Source organism: Neolamprologus brichardi, chromosome 22, assembly GCF_056152115.1.
Source record: "Neolamprologus brichardi isolate AB-2024 chromosome 22, ASM5615211v1, whole genome shotgun sequence".
In the NCBI taxonomy this organism is placed as follows: domain Eukaryota; kingdom Metazoa; phylum Chordata; class Actinopteri; order Cichliformes; family Cichlidae; genus Neolamprologus; species Neolamprologus brichardi.
The window spans coordinates 18,346,571-18,367,976 of record NC_142124.1 but is presented as its reverse complement, the minus strand read 5'-3'; the positions used below and the strand labels follow the sequence as shown (position 1 = coordinate 18,367,976).

The following is a 21,406-nucleotide window of genomic DNA, read 5'->3' as shown; positions in this document are numbered from 1 at the left end:
CTTGGTTTAGGATTTATTCATCTGCACAAACTGGCTTTTTAGTGCAGTGTAGAGTAATGTTGTGCCAATTGATCTTGTAGCTTTGACGACCCTGGAATATATCAAGAAGTGCAGCTTGAAACCAGCCATCAAACCAGGGAAGAAGCTGGGTAATGTATCAGGGAGTCTTCTGTTATCAGACTTGAGTAACTGCTGTGTTCAGCACAGCTATGTCAAACTTGGAGATGTTCAAATTGAAGTAAAAGTATATTTTGTTACTGTACATGTCTAGAGTTTTCAGCTACCTGTAGCCAATATGACTATTTGTAATTTTACTCTATATATTCTATCTGAATGCTGTATACTCTGTATCAGTAGGAAAATGAGAGCAAATCTGTGACAGAAAAGCATTTTTACCAATAATGGTTGGCAGAAAATTAAGAGAATGGTCTGTTGGCGTGCCACAAAAGTAGCTGGTAAAATGCGCTTCAAAGAGCTACTATATATAATTTCAGTACATTTCAGGTCCATTTCTTTTACTTGAGTAAATTGGATAAATTGGTGCTTCAATTTCTATCCAACTTTTTATTTATAGGATACCAAGCTAAATTTAAATAAAAGGACAAAAGTCCTGGACCGCCTATACTTCACACCAGCATGAAACTCCTGGGGCAGGTTTTTTTTTTTTTTTTTTTTTTTTTAAATTTATTTTTTTTTGGGAGCTCTGCAGCCACTGAGTCTAAGAGTCAGTGACTCAGCACTTGCCGAACCTTGCTCTGTAACGTTACGCGGTCTTCTGAATCACTTTGCAACAACACAATTTACAGCTGAATATCTAGCAGGGAAGACTTTTCCCAAGCAGACCAGTTATTCCAGTACCACGTTCAAATCCAGTGAGTTCCAGAAAGCGCCCCGTTCGTTCACAAGTGTTCATATGTTTGATTGCATGGCTAATCAGTTGATCTGATACAGCTGTGGCAATACAACTGAAAACACCTGAATTTGATAACAGGCCTGTCCCAGTACCCAGTACTCTGGTCTATACAGTGCATCTGTACTTCTAATTAAGTGAAAACTGGTTATAATTAAGAACATAAACCACACAGTTGGCTCACTGAGAACATATCGGCACCAATCGAGCTGCCACACCGCTTCACCTAAATGTGGGCCACAGACACACACTAAGGTGGACACGCATGTAAAATGGCAGTATAATAAGTTAGTATAATAAACTGACACACTGTCTAAAGAAGACAAAATTTAGGACCTGCCAAAAATTCACCAAAACTTAGGTTGGTGTTTGGCTGTTGGATAAGTTCATTAAAGAAATCAGTTGACAGAAAATCCATGTTTTTATGTCCTTTAAAACCTTCAAAACTATTTTTTAATGTCATTACAATACTTTCTCTTTTCAGAGTATCATGCTGTCAAAAATGAGTCAGCACCTGCAAGCGAACCTTCAGAGCTGCTCGCATACCACCCAAGATGTAAACTGCTGTGTCAGGTGATTAATTTGTCCTTAATAGCCTTGATGTTGCTGCTGTACCGCTGGCTGTTTATTTATTTATTTTTAATTTTAAAAAAATAAAATTTCCAATGCACCGACTGTCTGGACAGTCTTGTTTCACATCTGTCTCTTTGCAACAGGACTGCTGTCTGACGTTGAAAAACATATCTCAATATCTCAATCATCTGTCAAATCCAAGACACAGGGAGGTACAGTGACTGTTTTGATTTCCTTAGTGGGTTTTTTTTTTTGTTTTTGAGATTTGCTAATTAAACGTGTAGTAAAAACTCTTTGTTTTGATCTTCTCAAGATGTTGTGGAAACTCTTTGAAGGTAATTTTCTTTTCTTTTTCATGTTTTGTGTAATAAGAGTTCAAATTGGATTATAACTTTTTTCTTTTCTTCTTACAACAGAAGGATTTGAAGGCTATGAGAGAAAAGGTACACATACGTATTTGATTTGCTATCACAGAACTCATTATTTTCACATATTTGTATAGTTGTATTTTAGAAAAGTCCCAGATGGCCTTCTGCTGTTGCTCAATTCATTCTCTTTATCACAGCTCAGTTTTTCCTTCACTTACACTTGTATGTCATGGAGTGCTTCAAGAAAAAACAGCCAGTCATTGGTAAGTTTGCTCGCTTTGTTTTCATACGGTAGATTTGAAAAATGTTTGATATAATTTTGTTTTTTGGTTTCTGTTTTTCTTTTAGGTACAACCTTGATTGTGTCCTGCATTACCACAGAAGCTGATGTAGAGCCTTTTTACATATGCTTTGCTTGTCAGGAGTGTGTCTGTCAGTCCTTGATTGAGCCACACTTAAACTCCCGAAAACATGTTGTGTTCACACTGGTGAGGTTTTAGGTTATTATTTACTGCATTGATTAGTATAAGCGACAGTGATGTAGCTGAAATTGTATTTTTATTTGTGCTGTTGCTCCAGTGTACTGATATCACAACTATCACATTAATTCCTACATTTAGTTCATAGCTTTCCTTACAAAATCAAGAAATTAGCAGCAGCTCAAGCCCTTGATTGCACAGTACTCTATATTACATAGACGGGCTCTGATGAAACATACAGTTTGTAATGAGCGACTCTTGTTTTCTACTCTTAGCTGTTTGAGAATCCCTGGCGGCTGCCTTTCGGCTGGGAGAATCTGCAGGATTATCAAACACTAAAGTTAAAGGCGTGGGAGGAAGAGATGGAGGCAAGACCAAGGGAGGTGGTTCTGAAGGTAAAATGCAAATTAATGAACCAAGGGGGCTCAGCTCTTTTTTTTTTTTATAAATCCAGAAATTAAAACTGAACTAACATTCACTTTATGTGAATGAAGATATGTTTCAAAATTAAAGCAGGAAAATCCCAAATTTTAAAAAACACCTGTTAATGTAGTTGTAATGTAAGGGGAATCATTTCCTGCTGACTCTATCATTATTTTTTTCTCTTACTTTTTTTGTTTTTAATATATTATATTACAATGTAATCTTTGTTTCCCAGGTTCTTGATATGCCATGGTCAGTATTTTACAGGCTCAGTCCTCCTACTTTTGAAAAAGGTAAGAACTATATATATTTTTATATATACAGACAGCTTTAGTTTAATGCAAGGGGGGGGGGTCAGAAAGGAGGCAGTGGCTCCATAGTGTAGTGGTTAACACATAAGGTCCTTGGTTTGTCCTTCCCAGTCAGGAAGACCATCTGGTGTGCAAAATCAAAATTTGCAGATCCATCTCCAGACAATGGAAAAAGACTTCCAATTTTTAAAAAAAAATATTTATTCACAGATGGGTCTGAACCAGAACCATATATTGAGCATGCAAACGTGCCCAAAGCTGGAAGTTCTTTATATGGCCGTCAGTATGTGTGTTCAGGGCTGTATGAAGTTGTATGTGTACATAGGGATGTGTTTAGCTAGTGTAGTAGGTGAAAGGAAAAATCATCAAGAAAATGATGTGGGAATTAAATTAGGAAAGGCACAAAAGTATTCATGTGAGGTCTCAGTTATGTCGAAGTGAAAACCAAACTGTCAAAACATTTGTTCTCAGACTTGAAAAATGAGACTGTGTCGTTGTCGAGATCCAAGTTAGAGATAAAAACACTAAAGTAACATTTATATGGTATGAAGGTGCCGAAGAATGCAGTAGTACCAATGAAAAGGGTTTGGAACCACCAGCAGTCTTTTAAGATATGGCTGTCCAGCCAAACTGACTGCCTGCTGCACATTCTTTCACAGTTATTCATTACTGATTCTGATGTTGTGTGATCCATGTGTTAAGAACATTGTTAGCTAAATGATTTGAGCAAGACCATATCTGTAAAACTGGAAGAAAAATGTTTTGGGCTTGACCAAAAATGAGTACTCTGCTCTGAAAAACAACTCCTTATATGGAGATTACAAAACTTCTGTTTTAACCTAAGACTCAAGAAGGACATTTTATGACTGAAAACATGATGAAAACTGTGCCAAATAAGATCTGAATATAATGGGGGCAACAAAGCAGGAGTGTTTATTTGTACACTGGGGTGGGCACGGAAGAGTTCATTTCTGTAAGAGACTTTTTGGTAAAAGAACACTTTTGCCAAAGCGCCCACTCAAAGTTTGCCAAAAACTACCTGAATATTTCACAGAGCATGAGATGCAAAAAACAGTATTTGGCCAAAGTGGGAAACGTGCATCGAGGATTGCTACAGATGTGCATAGCTTTGGCAGTTCTTAATGAAATCCTTTTCTGCTCAGGATCTCGGCCTGAGCAGTTAAATGCTTCAGCAAAAAAAAAAACCTTACCATAGAGAATGGGGCAAACCGAACAAAGGTGTGCCAAATTTGGTAGATTGATGCTGCCAGATAAATTTTACTCAAGTATGAAGTAAATAAGTACTGAATATAAATGTAAATTTCACATTGGGTTTAAAATTTTGTAAATCATGCAAAATACACCAAACAGTTGGAGTACGAGTGTCCTTCCTACATAAGTATGTAATTCAACGCTTATAGAAAGAGTTGCTTTTAGCTCCTCCCTAGGAGTGGGATGGATCTATATATTTGATTTGGTATGCTGGGTACCCATCCTGACAAAACCCTCCCATTTATCCAAGCTTGGAGCTCATGGCCCACACAGGCTCGGTTTGTTTGTATCTCTGCTCAGTCTCACCCTGGGGTGACCTTTCGTGCATAAGGCGAATGTGCTAACCACTACATGCTCACATTGAACTGTTGCTTGTGATTCATGGTTAACATCCTGTTTTTGTGTGCCGATGTTGGTCTGTGGTAACTTTGAGCAATACTTTCTTTTTTTTTCTTTTTTTTTTTTTAAAACTGAGTTGCCAAGCTGTACTTGGCTATAGTGATTGAATAACAGGAAGAGACCAGAGATGCTGAGCAGTCCGTTCTCCTAATATCAAAAATAGTGCACATGGTGTGTTGTCTATTACAGCGGTCCCCAACCCCCGGGCCGGTCCGTGAGTCATTTGGTACCGGGCCGCGAGAGTTGAGACTGGGGTGTGAAATGTATGGTTTTTAGCGTTATTTCGTTAACTCTGTTTTCCTGGGTCTTTTCACATGTGTTATGAATAAATCTAATTTTTTTCGGTACCGGTACTAGTTTTATTTTGTTGTATTTATCCGCGACTCCTTAAAGGCCGGTCCGTGAAAATATTGTCGGGCACAAACCGGTCCGTGGCGCAAAAAAGGTCGGGGACCGCTGGTCTATTAGAAGCAAACAAGTGGGGACTTTTGTGTACCCTGCTGCTGTGCCTGCACACTTTTAATTATTTTTGTTTTATATTTGCCAGACATTCTGTGTTTGTTGATGAGGAGGGAAACGTTAATTATTTTTATTTTTTAAAGATGAATCTGAAACTTGAACATGTAGAAATGTTTACGTGTTTGATAAAATTCTGTATGCACCCTGCAGTGAACATCTGCTATTGGGGCGGGGGGGATAAATAAAAAAAAAAAACCCCACAATATTTAAAAAATTCTGTTTTGACTTCAGTACTAGAGGGACTTGAACAACAGCACAATGTCTTGAAGAATGAAGGTTAGTGATAAGTTGGTTTTGATTTTTGTTTTTTAAATTGAAAGGGTTACTTTAATTCAACTTTTTTCTTTAAATAATGATTTTTGCTTGTGTTTGTTTATGCCTCTGCAGTTCCACCTTGTCAAACATATAGCAAACTCCAAGGACATGAATCATTTCCTCTACTTGGTAAGTACTACTAGAATAATACTGTCAAGGTCTGTATAAAATATTCTTATTATGACTCAGAAGAGAGTGAATCTCACCAATTCTGTATCCCACTGTAATGATGCTGGTTGAGTTGAGGAAGGAGATGATGAAGAGAGTAATGGCACTATAACAGAAACAGCTAAAAAAAATTAAATAATTTAAGACTTGTTTGGTTAATGTTTTGTATTTTGTGCTTGGGTATTTTGTTCTGAAGCACTTTGGGATGTTTATCTCTAAAGGTGCTATAGAAATAAATTTTTACTCAGATTGTAACTGCTGTTTTCATTCTTCCTTTTAATCTCTTCATTGCAGGCATTGAGTTCATCGTGATGTATAATTTATATGTCAAAGAACCCAATTCCCCAGAAGCACATTTTCTGTGTTTGCTCTGTGAGAGGAGGCTGTCAGAGCACGAATGCTACGACCATGCATTCAGCCGTGAACACGTGGCAAAATTCCTGGTGAATATCTTCTTTTTATTTTGAATATCCAACTTCTTTTTTGCAAAAATCCCAAGAAGATCAGCAGTTTCTGAAATACTCAGAACAGCCCATCTGGCAGTGGCACCAGTAACCAACTTTAATCACTTTCCTTCTTCATTCACATGCTCTGAACTTCAGCAGGCCCACTTACCCATGTCTGCATGCATCGATGCATGATACTGATTTGGATATTAGATACAAAGGAGTAAAGTGTGTACCGTGGAAGAGTGACTTGTATATTTTTGGTAAACTCTAAATTTAAACAGGGGGGACTTAGGACCCTGGGGGAAAGTATTGACTCCATGGCAACTTAATTTAATCACTTTACGTTTTATTTCTATTTAATCTATATTTAACACTTAAACAACTGCCAAAAAGACAACGCTAACAGATAATTTATTTAAATAAGTGCAAGGAAAAGTTTTTTGGGTTTTTTTTTTTCCTTTTTTTTTTTCCAGGTGAGTGTAAAATAATCTTTAGTTAAATTTGTTAGCTACCAGGCATATTAGCCACCATAACATTATCCTGTTAAGCTAGTCAGTAGTTATTAATTAAACAGATGGAAAGAACGTGATTATGTAATTATGAAGCTTCTAGGTAAAACGAGATGGTCTAAATGTCGACTCTTTTGTTCCCATAGCTAAAATTAGCTGTGCAAATGTTGGTTGTGATAGCTTGTGGGCTAACACTGTGGCTCTAACGGTTTTCTGCAAAAGCTATTAGCAAACTAAATTAATGCTAGCTAATGATACTCGATACTGCTGTAGGATTTTAAAAAGACAATGGGACAGCTCTGTATCGAGTTACTGGTTTCAGTGAGTTCAAAAAAATTAGGGTAAAAGTAATTTTAATATTTTCTAAAAAATAAATTCTGCATTTTTAACTTGTAAACATTGTTTCCGCTGATAAAATGTCATTACTAAATCAATCTTCAGAACAGGTGGTGGCCGCCACCCGCCCCCCCCTTTTTTTGGAGTTTGTTTGTTTTAAATGGCTTTAAAATGTGGACTATTTTAAAGTCATCCCAAAAATGTTTTGATGGTCAATCTCAGCAGAGTTTGAGATTTGGAAACTCCAAACTTTGAGGTAGAGAACTGATAATTTGTTTAAACTACACTTGTCAAAATTATCCCTAATTTATTTTAAGGGGTGCAAAAAATCCCACTGGATGGAAAAGGGGATTTTTTTTATTTTTTTTAATCTTTTTTTTTTCTCTTCAATACAAGTTCACTAAACTGAAAAGGCTAGACAAAAAACACCTCCAAATTATTGAAGCTCTACCAAGGTCGCTGAATCAGTGACTCCATGCTGGGCATACACTGCGATTTTTGGCCCATTTTGAGCAGGTTTTTAAGTCGTGCGACCGTTTTGGTGATCGGCCCGATTTTGGCCTGCATCGTGTAGTATACGTGGGGTAACGAGAAGCGATTAACACCTCACGACCAGCTCCCGATTATCAATCGCTTAGTCGATTGACTCACGACTGTCGTGAGGGTGTCACCGCAGCTTCTCACACTGTGCACGCGCAAACATATAAATGTCGTGAAAAAGACGGAGTAGCACGGCAGTGCAGCGTGTGATCTGGACACAAGAGATGGAGGCACTTGTAGAACTTTGGAAAGCTCATCCGAGCCTTTTCGATGTGGCCTCACAAAATTATCACGACCACAACAACTGTGAAAATAGTTGGATTTACACTGCTGCTCAATCACAGCTGCCTGATCAATGTTTTAAATTAGCAATTTAGCAAAGTTGATGGTGTGTGTGTGTGTGTGTGTGTGTGAGTGAAAGACAGAGGGAGAGCGAGCGACAGAATTTCTGTTATAATCTTCATTTTATGGGCGCACAGTTTGAGCACTCGGGTCGCATCAGAGCATCGGGCCTTATAGTGTGAGACCCTGTACAGTTTGAGCAGGAGCTGAATCGCGCGACTGAAAAAAATCGCACAGTGTCTTCCCTGCATTACCCTGCTAGGAATTCAGAGAATCTAGCACTTTCCAGCTCTCCCTATTTCCATCCCTATATGGTTCCAACTCTATCTCCTACGAGGCCCCTTGGCACTGTGTATCCCAAGCCAATTAGCCCATCTGCCTGCTATCAGAGAAACTTGAGGGTGCATGTGGTCTCAATCTCTCACTTCAGTTAGAGCTGTATGTGGAGAACTCTTGGTACGATATTGGTACATACACTCACACACTATTCGTCTTACACCTATGTGTTGTGAGATAAATACATTTTTTTTATAGTGCACTCTCACTTTTCCAGTATGAATTATTTTTATTTTCATTATTTGCAGTAAATTTGAAGAAAATGATGACAGGAGGTACCAGAAGAAGTGTATTCTTCCTCCTGCATTTCTGTTCTCAAATCAAATCTGAGACTATTTCAAAATGTTTAAATAAAATGGTTTATAATGGGCTTTTTTTCCTTCCTCCTTCTGTAACTGTTTAGTAAAACTAAAAAGGACTAATGCTGAGTCTTTCACTTAAAGAATCAGTCTTTGTAACAAAGTTTAGAAACTTTTATTAGCAAATGTTAGCTGAAGATGATGTAAAAGCTTGCAGCTTGGAGTCATATAAGCAACTGCAGGAAAAAGGAAGCTTATTGAGTCATGAAAGTTGGAAATGTTGTATCAGGTTTAATTCCTACTGTCTGAAGTGTCCAGTAAATGCAAATAATGTAGGGAAATGAATCCCAGAGAACTGAACTGAAGACATGTCAATAAAGCTTGTGTTCATCTCTGTGCGTAGGACTGTTTCCACCCAGGCTCACTGGATTCCAACGCTGATGCAGAGACATTACTGGACTTGGCAAAACAGGCAGCAACAATTCACAATAAATCTCACATACAGGTATTCTCTACTAGGTTGATAAAGATGGTTGATTTAATTTAAACGTTTGCTCTTTCCACACATTTATGCTTTTGAATCTGTCTTCTCTCGAAGGTAATATATTTGCAGCGTCCCATTAAGGAGCCATACTCCTACTTTATAGGTGAGTATTTATGTTGCAGTTAATGGTTTTTTTTTCAGTGGCATCTGCAGATACATTGGGTTGGACACTTTTCATGTGTTCTTTTCCAGCAACCAAAATCTTGGACCGTGTAAAGTGGAAAACTGAGAACAAAAAGCTTAAACCCCAAATAAAACTTCATAGAAAACTGGGTAAGTACACTAAAATGTTTTAAGAATCATATAGATGTTCAGTATTGTCCAAGCAGTAAATGTGCATGTGTGGCTCCCAGGGTGGCATTGCATTGTCTTTATTTGGAAAGCTGACTTGCTGTTTTTTGTTTCCAGAATGGATGCCTAATATGAGAACTGTACTCAGACTGACTTGTATATCAATATTTTTTTTTAATTTTTTTTTTTTATCTCAGTTCCAAGGATAACTGTAAAAGATGAGCAACGTGTGAGAGGTGTCTCTCAGAAAAATGGCAGCACCAACACAGTCGGTGTAGAAGAAATCAAAAAAGAGCGTGACACACCGACACCAAGTGAAAATGACTCGGGGTTGAAAAGTGAAGCGGCTTCAGAAGTGATGAACAATCCAGGTGAGGTGTGTCAGGCGATAAAGCAGGAGCCAGAAGAGGCTAAAATAAAAGGATCAGCTGGGGCGACGCAAAGCTGCCACAACGCTAACAAAGATAATGGTGCAGACGCTGGGATAGAAGATGGCAGAAGTAGCAAAGATGTCCCAGCACAGTTGAAGAATTACAAAGAAATGGAAAGAAAAAGACAGCACAGTGTGTCTGAAACATCGCAAGAGGACTCGTGTCCTACTGAGTGTGTGGGGAGAGAAATGGGCCCTAAAAGACAGCGTCTGACCTCCAGAGAAGACTCGTGTGACAAAGCCCCAAAAATGTCTGATATTAGCATAAAGAAGGAGAACAATGAAGATGAAGCCTGCAAAGCGGCAATTAACAAAGGTTTGGAAGGTTTTGAAGACTGTCTTACTGTTTTTGTTTTGATATGTCAAGAGAGTTGGTTTACTCCTCTTAGCTTTCAATAATGTGTAATAGATTTTTATTTATTTTAATAATTATGGCTTTACTTGTGTCTTGATTATAAGGAGAGCTAAGTATTTTTATCTAAAAATAATCTAGGAAGGGGAAAACATGGATGGTATTGTCCCGATTCTTTGATATTGAGGATAAGAACAAACCAACACTGGCCCAGATGAGTTCAGTGAAACGATGATTTTATTAAGCACACACGTGGGAAGATGTATACTGTAACAACATCAACATAGACCTTTGCTAAAAAGCACACTTCAAAATGGTTTTAATATGTCAGGGTTCAGCCCCTTCTTGCGTCAGCAAAGAATATAACATGCATCAGTTACCGGTAATGATTGATTAACAGTTAATGACAGTTAGACAAGTTTCCATTATCAGCAACATTTTTACCATACATGGCTGTTTGTTTCAACAGTCTCCCCCTCCAGATGGTTCCTGTTGACTTGTTCGTTTCATGCTTATTTTAACACCTCTTGCATCAACTGTTGCTATGCAGACACAAATGCAGTTACAAGCAAAATGTATCTCTCACCTCTGACCTAGAACTTCATCTACAGTTAGTTGTGTCTGTAAGTGTGCTTGCCTTGGCTTCTTGCGCTCTGGTCACCTTACACAATAGATCACCTGGACATTCACGCCAGACAAAGCTTATGACCTTCAAAAGGACTGAGCGCCAACTCTTTATGAGCACATTTGCAAAGTGTGTATAAAATAACTACAACTACGCACTTGATAAAAGTTTTAATAAGGTGGCACTAATGCAAGCCATGTTAGCAATGATATATTCTTTTAATTCCACAGTGTTAATGGTAAACAAATGTGTCCCACAGGTTTTATCGCTCTGCTTAAATGCTGCTGTCCTCCGCATGAGCCGGTCTACCTCTGCGAGTCCTGCTCTTTGAAGATCTCAGAGAAGGACATCGTCAGCCATCTGACTGGATTTGACCATCACAAGGTGCCGCTGGTGGTGAGTACATGTTCAGTTTTAAGTTGGGCTTCTTTTTTATCTCAGTGCAATGCTCATATGTTATATTTGAGCATTGCACTCGGTGTCATATTTGACATCAAAGTTTCTAAGGCTCGATTTAACAGAAGGATCTAAGAAGCTGATATGCTGCCTAATTTCTGAGATCATATGGTTGGGAGCAATAATTGACGTTTCTCTAACTTTAATTGTGGCTTAGCTCTTCAAGAGGAAGGAAGAATATGTTTGTAAGGCTAAAAATATTGTGTTCACTTGAACTGGAGAAAGGGGAACCAAAATAAAGCTACTTGAGATTAGCATAAAAAAATATACAAGCTCAAGTTTGGTCTAACCTTAATTATATTATATTTTCACACTAAGATCCAAAATTAAATTCTTCATTTGGGGTACTAATTTTATTTCTGTCTTGACTGCAGGATGTTAAAGTAAATGAAGAAGTTTACAGTAAGGTCTCAAAACAAAGCTTTCAGTCGGGTAAGGATGGACCTTGCTTTCTGTGTTTGGGTTTTGTTGTTACTTCACCTTAGTGAAGCTAATTTGGAGAGACAGAACTACCAAAGTGCAGAGTTTCCTCATTTTATCCCACTATCATTACAGCCATAGAGACAGTGAAGGCATTTCAGACTCAGCAGGACATTGGGTCTACATTCCCTTCATCCTCAGCTCCTACCTGCGTAAAACCTGTGGACACTTCAGTCGACCAACATGATGACAATACAAAGGGCAGCGTGAAGGTAAGTGAAGTGTGTTATGAATAGAGTTTATGCGTGATATTCATATGAGATTTGCAATAATGGAAAATTCTGAAGTAAAGGCACAAACTAAAGACATGAAGGAAAATATATTCATGTTAGAGCTGACCAAGCTCTCCTTCCCGGCTCCATCCAAACCCTGTTTGCCTGCTAGCTAGTACTCATAGGATCAGAGACTGACTTTTTAAACAGAGATACTTGCACAGATTCAAACAGATAACATTGGTACCAAACCTTACTGCATTGATGTGCGTGGTCGAAATCCACAACCTGAACACTGCATGCTTGTGTCTGCTTAAAAAAAACTTAACTACTGCTACTAAATGCCATTGTTTCTTTGTGAAGGTGGTGAACATGGTGACTGATGACAACCAGGAGTCTGCGTTATTTAAAGGCACCGGAATAACTCAAGTCCTCCCTCAATCAACTGAAGAGGGCACAAAGAGTAACAAAGCCCCCAAGCCAGCTAACAAATCTGTCACTTGTCCAATTACTCCCAGAAGTGGAGAAAACGTAAGTCTGTGTGTGTCAAATGCAAGTGGCACAAAAACCGCCTCCAAAGCCAGTATTACTCCAAACACAAGTGTGAAATCAATTAAAACTGGACCCAAGCCTGACATGGAAGAAGTGAGACCGGTTACATCCATGTGCACTGCAGCCGCGGCTAAAAATATTGCAACTTCTTCCCAACGGATAGGAACTGCCTGCACCTCTAAGGTATCTGCCTCAAATGCAAAGTCAACTGCAGAATCTCCAGCAGTGTGCAGAACCGGAGCTCCATCGAGAGTGATGGCTACTTCTTCAAACAGAACACCTCAGACTGAATCCACAGTGGTGCGAGAGGCTACTTGCAAAACTGCACCTTCCTCCAGAAGTGAAAAGTTTCCATCTCATCAGTTAAAAACAAAAGCCACCCCTAAAATGGCACCTGTGGCTAAAAAGCCCAGAACCTCAGTTAGACCTGAGAGTGTGGAGACTTCTGCAAAGGCCGTACATGTGAAGAATTCAGTGGGGCCAAATGCATCACATTGTCATAAAAGTAACAAACCTGGCGCTCCTCATCAGGCCACGGGCACGTCTGTCAGGTCTGAACACAAGAAGCCACCCACAGAGCCACCCCAAACCTCCATGAGTAATAAGACAAAGCCAAGTGAAGGCCTTCCTAAAGTAGGCAAGTATTAAAGTTATTATTTCTGTTTGTAAAAAGTGAATTTCTTTCCACTATTTCATTTTTAACCAGAAGCCTGTGTTTTTGTTACTTTTTAGGCTTAAATGAGCTGATTGTGGTATCGTGTGAGGAGAAGCAGCAAGTCTACTGTAAGCTGTGTTCAGTGAAGCTAACCAGTTCCAGTGACTATCACCTGATCAGCTTAGACCACTGGAAAAAATATGTGGTGCGTGCTTTTAAGCCTCTATGCAGTGTAGCTTATGAAGCAGTTCAGAAATATAGATGTTAATTGGATCTTGTTTGTTTTCTTTTTTTCCCTGATTAGAAAACGAAGTATCCTGATTGGACCGCAAAGCCATCAGAGATGGAGAGAAAACTGAATGAGATAGCGATTCCCTTGACCGAGGCTGAGAGGAGTCTCGGCCCTCGCAAACCACAGGTCTACCAACAGACAATTTAGATCACAATTAACAGATTTTTTGCATTTTTAACATTATGCGTGGCAAAACGAATACACATGAGAGTACAACATTAAAGTGACAGCTCATAAGGTAAAGCTTTCAATTACAATTGTTTATATTTATCCTGCTAGATTCTGAAAGTGAAGAAGGACGTGTATGAAAAGCTGGCTCATCTTCCAGAAGATGAAGGTAAAGAAAGATTGATTCATTTTTTTCCTAAAATGGAGAATCCAGTCTTTTAATGCTTGAGACTATAAACTTGGCACACAGCCCAGACCTTGTCTGGGGGGGGGGGGAGACTTCCCAAAACGTTACTGCCTCTGCTGATCAGTTTATTGAATCTGTCGGCATCTGCAACTGTCAACCTGCTGTCCTAGCATGTAAACGCATAGAGGATGGCCACAAAAGACACATTGTACAACAGACATTAAAAGATCTTAGCCGCCTCAGAAAGATGTACAGTAACTAATTAGCCATGTATCTGATGAGTGTACTGTATGTGTAGTTTATAGACACAGCAGTCACAGATTTGAACTCTTTTTCCTGTCCATCTTTTGATTCTCAGCTGTCAAATATGTGAAGTCAATGAATCAGAGAAGCTTGCGGCTCTCATCAACCTCCCCAGCTGATTCTGCCTCTTCCAGTCCATGCGACGTTTCAAGCTCAGATGATGGTAAATAAGACATTAAAAGCTCCAAACAGGTCCTAGTTTATGGATACCAGCAGCTGATTTCAAAAAATGCATTTATTGTCTCTTAGGGATAAATAAAATGTCAGGACTTTCTACTTACGAATGTCCAGCGGTGGAGAACAAAAACCAGCACCAGGCACTGTTGATCCAGAAAGAAGGTGAGACCCCAAATGCAAATGAATATATCTTTAAGAAAGAAAAATCATATTCAAAACCTATTTATGTTTTTGTTAACTCAGAAATGAGCTCTAACTCAAAAGGGGAGACGGACCTGGCTGCATCGAAGCCAATCGGACAGAGCTCGGAAGGTGAAGACATACAATCTGATGACATGATTCTGGACAAGCTTGAAGACGAGGAAACAGCAGGTAATGCATCCATGCTTGTCACTGGCTTTTTTATAGAATCACACATAAAATAAATGTTTAAAGTTGAAGTAATAGATCTCTTCTACATAATTTAGAAATTGAGGATTTAGAGGAAGATGTAGAGGTTCAGACTTGCACTGAAGTTATGTCTGAAATGCAGTGTCCTGGTAAATATAGAATATTTTTTACATATTCTGCTTCTGTAACATTTTATAGGTTCTCTTCTTTCTTTAACTCATTTTAGCAGAAGTCATAATGTAGAAACTTTGTTTTGGCAGACCTTCGTGGCGGCGCTAGAGACCACAGACCAAAGCAGCCGAAGAGTGAAGAATTTCAGGACAACTGGACATTGCCAGCATGCGCACAAAAACCTTTGCCTGTCAAATTCAGCTGCTCAGAGCCACTCCCTGTAGCAGAAGGGCAGAACCAGCTGAGACCAAGGCAGAAGATGGACCACGTGTCTAGAGGCAATCCAGTATCAGAAGAGCACAGTGCATCACAGGCCTTCTTAAGAACTTCAACAGGTTGGTGGTGTTGATGGTGTTGTTTCATTTTATGATTGAAAGTAAAAACTCTTTATTGTGTCTGTGCTACCACAGAGGGAAGAAATCGGCACTCTAGTCCTGACAGCAATTTGTCCATATTCTTGAATACAAAGGGACTGGATGCTGAACCAATTGTTGGTAGGTGTCTCCATCCTACACTGAAACTCCTTTCCACTCTCATTACTTTATCTCACTCTTTGTGCCCCCTGGTGTTTTTCCATCAGGTAAGAGTTATGTGTTCGAGTGCCGCGGGATTTCTTTGGAAACCCTTTTCTTATGCAAGTGCTGCGAGAAGGCGCTCTCTCACCGCGACATCTGTCAGCACATGGTCAGCTCTGAGCACCAGCTCGAATACATGGTGTGTATTGTTCTAATAATGGTTTTTCAAATGTTTGAATAATAAGTGATCAGCATATGTTCCTACAATTTTAAAATATGTCTTACAGCGGAAAGTATACCCTCAGTTTCTCCGCAAGTTCTGGTATGAAGACCTGCCTTTAGACAAGAAACTGGAACTCTTAAAGAAGGTTTCCTGGAAGCTGTCAGAGCGGGAGCAAGATGAAAGTCCAGAGGTAGACTGTTAAGACCATATACTATAAAGATTGGCTCGATTCATCTGCTTTGACATCAGTGACAATAGTAATAATATTTTCCCCCTTTTTGTACACAGGTTTTTACGCTGAGAAAGGAGATGCATGAACGTGTTCAGACGGCTCCATTCAGTGAAGGTAACAATAAGATCAAGTTATAACTGTCCACACAGTTTAGGTGAAGCAAATACACAGTAACTCTGTTTGTTCTTCAGCTATAAAAATGTTGCAAAATATGCATACGGACAAATCAAGTAAACTGGGCATGGCGCAGGACAACGATGAACGCGGGGTCTTGGTACCACAGCACAACAGTGAGTCCAGACTGCTAAATCGATGTTTCATCTTCTTTATGTTAACTGGAGGAGGAGTATGAAGTGTGACCTCTGCTTTCTGTTGCACAGGTCAGCAGTCTGATGAGCGGCCAGTTCCAAATGAGTCTCTTTCCACAGAAATGCAATCAGCTCATAGAGCTGAGCGATACCAGAGAAGTGACAATGGTGAGACTGGTTGCTTTTCCAAAACTGAACTTTTTTTCATAGGCTCAGGGGGAATTAATTATTTGATTATTCTAATTTTTATGTAATTCTTTGTTGTTGGTGAGAGACTGAATGTCAACCAAACTTTCCAAAAAATTATATGACATAAAAGTTGCAGTTGATTTGCACGTCATTGAGTGAAATAAGTATTTGAGGGTGACTGAATGTCATTTTATATTTCTTCAGTCTGGAGCTCCATTCAAGATCTTGCCTTGTGGGGTGAGGATGATCATGAGAGAGGTGGTGGATCAGAAACTGAAACTGACCTCAATATTAGCTAATATTTATTTCTCTGTATGTGAACAAGCTTACAAATTCAATGGTAGTTGGGAATATTATTATTATTGTTGCTGTTATTATTATTTACAACTATATAAAATTTGACTTAAGCTCAACGCAGAACCATGTATGAATTTCTTGTATATTTCTGTTCTGAGTTTTAAATTTGAACGTGACAATATAAATTAGATTTTTGTGCTATTTAAAGTGGTTGATGGGACAACAACTTATCCTCTATTGAGTAACTAGTTTTAATTTGACAACAAAGCCTGCAGTGTTGTTTTTGTGCTTCACCTGGTGAGCTAACTCTGCATTTGGCTTTCTCTTGCATTGAGCTTCACACTGTTAGTTTGCTTTGCCTTTGTGCATCTTTGTTACAGTAATGATTTAAGAGGCATGACTGCATCAGTGTCACAAAATTGGCTGTAGGTTTCCAGTTTTGACTATGATTGGTTCTCTGGACTCTGGCCCTATGGTAGCTGGGATAGGCTCCAGATGTTCACTTTTATTTCTTTCACATAAACACATTTTTATTTTACAGCGTAGGGGGCTATAAATAACTGATGCATTGTCTTTTCATCGCAGGTCCATAAGCTTTTACAAAGCATAAAGACCTGCAAATTTTCAGCTATTGCTCCACCGCCATGTTTCTATTTTGCGTTATACGCCACTGACAGATATATATGTATATATTTAGTATTAGTATATTAGTGCTGTAATCTGATTGGTTTACCAACCTCACCTGTGCTGTGAACTGCATGAACAGTGACAGTTTAACCGTGTGTTTGCGAGTGTATGATGAAATCAACCAAATTCAGCGTGGCATCTACATTATACTAATGTGTTTATACTGTTAAAATCTCCCAATTCTTTGAATCTTTGGGCTGAAGGAAGGACAATACTCGGTGTATAAATGCTCAATCAACAATCATTTATTTCCATACAATGAGCATAAGCCATCCGGATGGGGAGACATGCATGAAGAGGGTCACAGCAAATCTCAAAATGGTGATGGGTTACACAGCTTCTTATAACCTCTACTGGCCCCCACCTAGTCGTAAAAGCCTAAACATTCACATTCTTTCTCTGTCACGGCGCCTAAGTTATAACCTCGGCTCCCTGTCTTTCTTCCCTCTATAAAGGTGGGGGCATGGAATGTGGTCTGTTTCTTCTATTATCGGCACAAGGTCCTCTGCACACAACATTCTCTTCATGATTTGGCAGTCTGACATGTCAAGAAAACAGTGTAATACATTCACAGCAGCTCAATGGCAGCGCACACCTGTCTAACAGAATCCAAAGGTGGTCACATTCTTTCAACCCCAAAAATATAATGGAACACCTGTCTAACAAACTACAAAAATGGTCATGTTCTTTTAACCTAAAAATATAAGGGAAACTAAGCTACATACTTTGCACACAATCTAGACTAAGGGATATATTTATGTTCTACAGCTGTTAACATAATTCAACTACCTTGACTATAGGTATAAGATAACATACGTTTAGAATAATAATCTCACAATATGTAATTGAAATTGAGAAACTTCTCCATGGGTTTGGAGATGGAGATTATTCAAAGAGTGTGGGGGGGAAAAAAAGGTTTGTTTTTATTTCTGCAGGCTCTAATTGTGTTTCTTGTGCTATTCGGTTTCTTTCAGCTCAACTCACACAGGAGCCTCAGTTAGAGACAACTCAAACGGTTGGTGACTTGGATGGGTTCAAAGAAAGAGGACTCTGGAGTCCTCTCAATGTGAGCGGCTCCAGCTCGAAGGATGATCCTGTTGCCTCACTGTTGCCCCATCCTGGCTCATGTCTCAGCCCTGAAGAGACCTGCTATAAGCCTCCTGTGCAACCAAAGCTCACGCCACCAGTCTCTGACTATCAGCAGCCTGCCCTCTGCTTGCATGTGAAACAGGAAGAGGCGCACTCAGAACCAGCATGCTCTTCGGCTGCTAATCCTACTACCAGCCAAACGCTGTCAGTGCCTCCCAGAGATCAGTGTCTCCCATCCAGGGAAAGGCCAGCTGATACTTTGCCAAACAGAAATGATGTAGACTGGAGATTGTGTGTACACCTGATTGGTGTGCTGAGAGAATGTAGAATGAAAGCTCCTGATACTGTTGAGCCTTGGGACTCCTGTGCTGCCAGTTCATCTGAAAGTGTGGAAAATGGGTTGAATTTGCATGCAGTGACAAAAACACCAACTTCCTCTGGCTCATTTAAAAGCGTGCCTCTGACAGGAAACCCTGCTAATGCAGGCAGTGAGAACCAACACGTCAGTCTGAGTGGAAGCTCAGAAGACACTTCATCTTCCCTGGACCATTTGATGACTGGAAATCCTTTTCAAGTTGAAGCTGCATCTGGTGCAAGGGCTACTACCGCCACTGTGGAGCCCAAAGACCCACAGCATCCACAAACTATTGCTGATCAAAGCGTCTTTGAAAATTTCAGCCCTGTTTGCTATACAGACACCAGCCATAACCCAGGACAGATCCCACAGCCACATGCTGACTCAGAGGCTGACAGCTCTGGAGTTGACCAGTTGCCCATCAGTACCATTGTAACCGAGAGGCTGACGCAAAGGTTTATGGGACGTTATACAGAACAGCCCCACACCGAGGTGAACAGCAGCCATCAGGGCAGTTTCCCTACAATTTCTGGAGACAACCCCACTGACTTTTTGGTGCCTTCAACCGGATACGAGTCACACAGCCAAATGCCTTATGTCGCAAGTTCACATCCAGGGTACGCACCGCCTCAGGCCGTATTAGGTTACACAACAGGAGAAAACCCTCAAGTTTATACTGCAGCTTTAAACCCAAGTGAAGGATACACTGCAGCGGCAATCTACCCAGGAAATTTTTATCCACAGCTGGCCATCAGCCATTCAAGTTTGCAGTTATTTGGTCAATCTGCTGTGACTCCAGGATGGGTGAGCGTGGATATGTTGCACTACTACCCATCAGTGATGAGGAGATAAGTGACTGGTTTTTGGTTTTTGTACAAAAAAACATTTGCTGTTGTGTGTTTTGAAATTTGATTTTTCTCATACTTTTTTTTGGGAGGGGGGGGGGAATAAAAAAAAATAAAATAAAAAAATTCATGCCATATTAAGCGAGTTTTATTCTTTCAGAGTAATGTTTAAATGAATAGTTTAACATACATATTTAATCCTTTCTTTTTTTTTTTTTCCCCCTTTAAAAAAAAAAAGAAAAGAATTCATTATCTTATAGTTGGGCACTAGCTATCATTAGCATTTGGAAAACCTGAGGTGCAAATTGACACTTTCACTGCCTTTTTCTCCGTATTTCTGTTTTCACTTGTACCTCCTGTACAGCACATGTTCTGATCACATTTAAGAAGCTAGATTTAGCCTGTTAAAACTCTGTTTTGTGTGTTTTGTTTTTTGCCCTGTGGTTCATTTTGAGTAAAGCGCACAGATTTTCTGTGCAAGTAGCAAAAAGTTATGTTTAAAACTGTTTGTATTCAGTATGAAGAGTGTGACGAAATCTCATTTATTTGTAGCTTGTTTTTAATCTGATAATAGCAGTTTTATATATATATTTGTGGGTTTTTATGTTTTGTTGGCTGATTTTTTTTTTTTATTTTTTTTTTTATTTTTTTGATTAAAAAAAACAAAAAGAAACTTTATGTTTGTGATGAGTTGTTTTTTTTTTTTTTGACCAGTTAATAGATTTCGTTTGTCTGATGAATAAAAGGGAGGGAAACTTCCTCTTAAACAAATTCATTTTTATGGGGTCTAAGATGAAGTGTTTTGCTGTGTGCTTGCCTATACACTAAAGGGAGATCTGTGTATGATTGGGCACAAACTTTAAGGGGAAGGGAGAGAGACACATTCTCTATTTTAATATTAAGCTTGAAACTTGCCTTTTTGATGGAGTTTATAGTGAGTCCCGGATCAGATGACTGTGAATCCTCCCAGTCATGCTGCACTAGGTCTAGCCTGCTTATCTGCATGTCTCCCAGATTGCAAGGTTTCTTCTTCACTCACTTTTTAAAAACACTGCATTTACTCATTAGTTGTAATTAACCCATCTTCTCCACGGTGTGTCTTTGTCCTGTCTCCCTTCCTGAGCCTGGGTCTGCCACAGGTTTCCTCCTGTTGAGAGAGAGGTTTTCCTTCCTGCTTTTCCCAAAACACTTGCTCATAGGGGGTCATTTGAGATATTTTCCCAGTGTTATTGTAGGGTCTTTACCTTACAATATAAACCGCCTTGAGGTAACTCTTGTGATTTGGTGGATATAAATAAAATTGAACAGAACTTATGAATGGTTACAACTGCAGGCATAAAAAATATATCTATATATTAATCTCATATAGAAGAGCAACATTTTATTTACACTGAAATAATGAATTAACAAGTTGCCAGGTAACAGATGAGGACCCAGATTAATGGAAGGACACAACTATTGTTGGTTTCTTCACAGCCATCTATAGGTCAAGGGTCCAAAAATAGGGGGGGGGGGGGGGAGTGGCAGATCTCTGGGAGAAAACTCCTTGTTGGGATATAAAGGTCAGAAGTGGATGCAAACAGTAACTTGCATAAGGTATGCAGAAGAGCATCTCTGAAGGCACAGTGTGAAGATTTGAAACCGATGCGCTGCAGAAGCTCTCACTGGATGTATGCCTGTTGCCTCAGAACAGGAAACTGACGCCATTGTAACCACAGTGTACCAATCTTGTAACAAAGCCTTTGCTCTATTGCCCTGCTGATTATGAAAGAACACTGCAGTGTTATTTTGTTCTGTCTCTATGTGAAAAGACGCCCTGTTTTCCTGAAAAGT

The 21,406-nt window shown here is 39.4% G+C and overlaps 1 protein-coding gene across 4 annotated transcripts in view; it reads left to right on the top strand.

Annotated features, from left to right (window-relative positions):
- The window catches only part of LOC102780396 (uncharacterized), a 45,312-nt gene extending 25,639 nt beyond the window's left edge, over positions 1–19,673 (top strand). For 2 of the 4 annotated variants that reach the window (XM_006787765.3, XM_087835432.1), the window contains 35 exons: positions 81–149; positions 1,395–1,483; positions 1,627–1,695; positions 1,797–1,818; positions 1,900–1,926; positions 2,049–2,114; positions 2,200–2,339; positions 2,606–2,725; positions 2,989–3,046; positions 5,486–5,530; positions 5,642–5,698; positions 6,032–6,180; positions 8,952–9,053; positions 9,147–9,195; positions 9,285–9,365; positions 9,581–10,129; positions 11,050–11,186; positions 11,621–11,678; positions 11,802–11,938; positions 12,302–13,127; positions 13,223–13,350; positions 13,450–13,563; positions 13,717–13,774; positions 14,151–14,258; positions 14,345–14,434; positions 14,516–14,644; positions 14,740–14,811; positions 14,923–15,168; positions 15,244–15,327; positions 15,414–15,547; positions 15,636–15,761; positions 15,860–15,917; positions 15,995–16,093; positions 16,184–16,279; positions 18,259–19,673. In XM_006787765.3, coding sequence (XP_006787828.2) covers positions 81–149; positions 1,395–1,483; positions 1,627–1,695; positions 1,797–1,818; positions 1,900–1,926; positions 2,049–2,114; positions 2,200–2,339; positions 2,606–2,725; positions 2,989–3,046; positions 5,486–5,530; positions 5,642–5,698; positions 6,032–6,180; positions 8,952–9,053; positions 9,147–9,195; positions 9,285–9,365; positions 9,581–10,129; positions 11,050–11,186; positions 11,621–11,678; positions 11,802–11,938; positions 12,302–13,127; positions 13,223–13,350; positions 13,450–13,563; positions 13,717–13,774; positions 14,151–14,258; positions 14,345–14,434; positions 14,516–14,644; positions 14,740–14,811; positions 14,923–15,168; positions 15,244–15,327; positions 15,414–15,547; positions 15,636–15,761; positions 15,860–15,917; positions 15,995–16,093; positions 16,184–16,279; positions 18,259–19,580 — 5,714 coding nt within the window. In that variant the 3' untranslated portion in view covers positions 19,581–19,673. The remainder of the gene's footprint in view (positions 1–80; positions 150–1,394; positions 1,484–1,626; positions 1,696–1,796; positions 1,819–1,899; positions 1,927–2,048; positions 2,115–2,199; positions 2,340–2,605; positions 2,726–2,988; positions 3,047–5,485; positions 5,531–5,641; positions 5,699–6,031; positions 6,181–8,951; positions 9,054–9,146; positions 9,196–9,284; positions 9,366–9,580; positions 10,130–11,049; positions 11,187–11,620; positions 11,679–11,801; positions 11,939–12,301; positions 13,128–13,222; positions 13,351–13,449; positions 13,564–13,716; positions 13,775–14,150; positions 14,259–14,344; positions 14,435–14,515; positions 14,645–14,739; positions 14,812–14,922; positions 15,169–15,243; positions 15,328–15,413; positions 15,548–15,635; positions 15,762–15,859; positions 15,918–15,994; positions 16,094–16,183; positions 16,280–18,258) is intronic. The other 2 variants (XM_035906423.2, XM_087835433.1) reach the window with 2 other exon arrangements.
- The last annotated feature ends 1,733 nt before the right edge of the window (positions 19,674–21,406 follow it).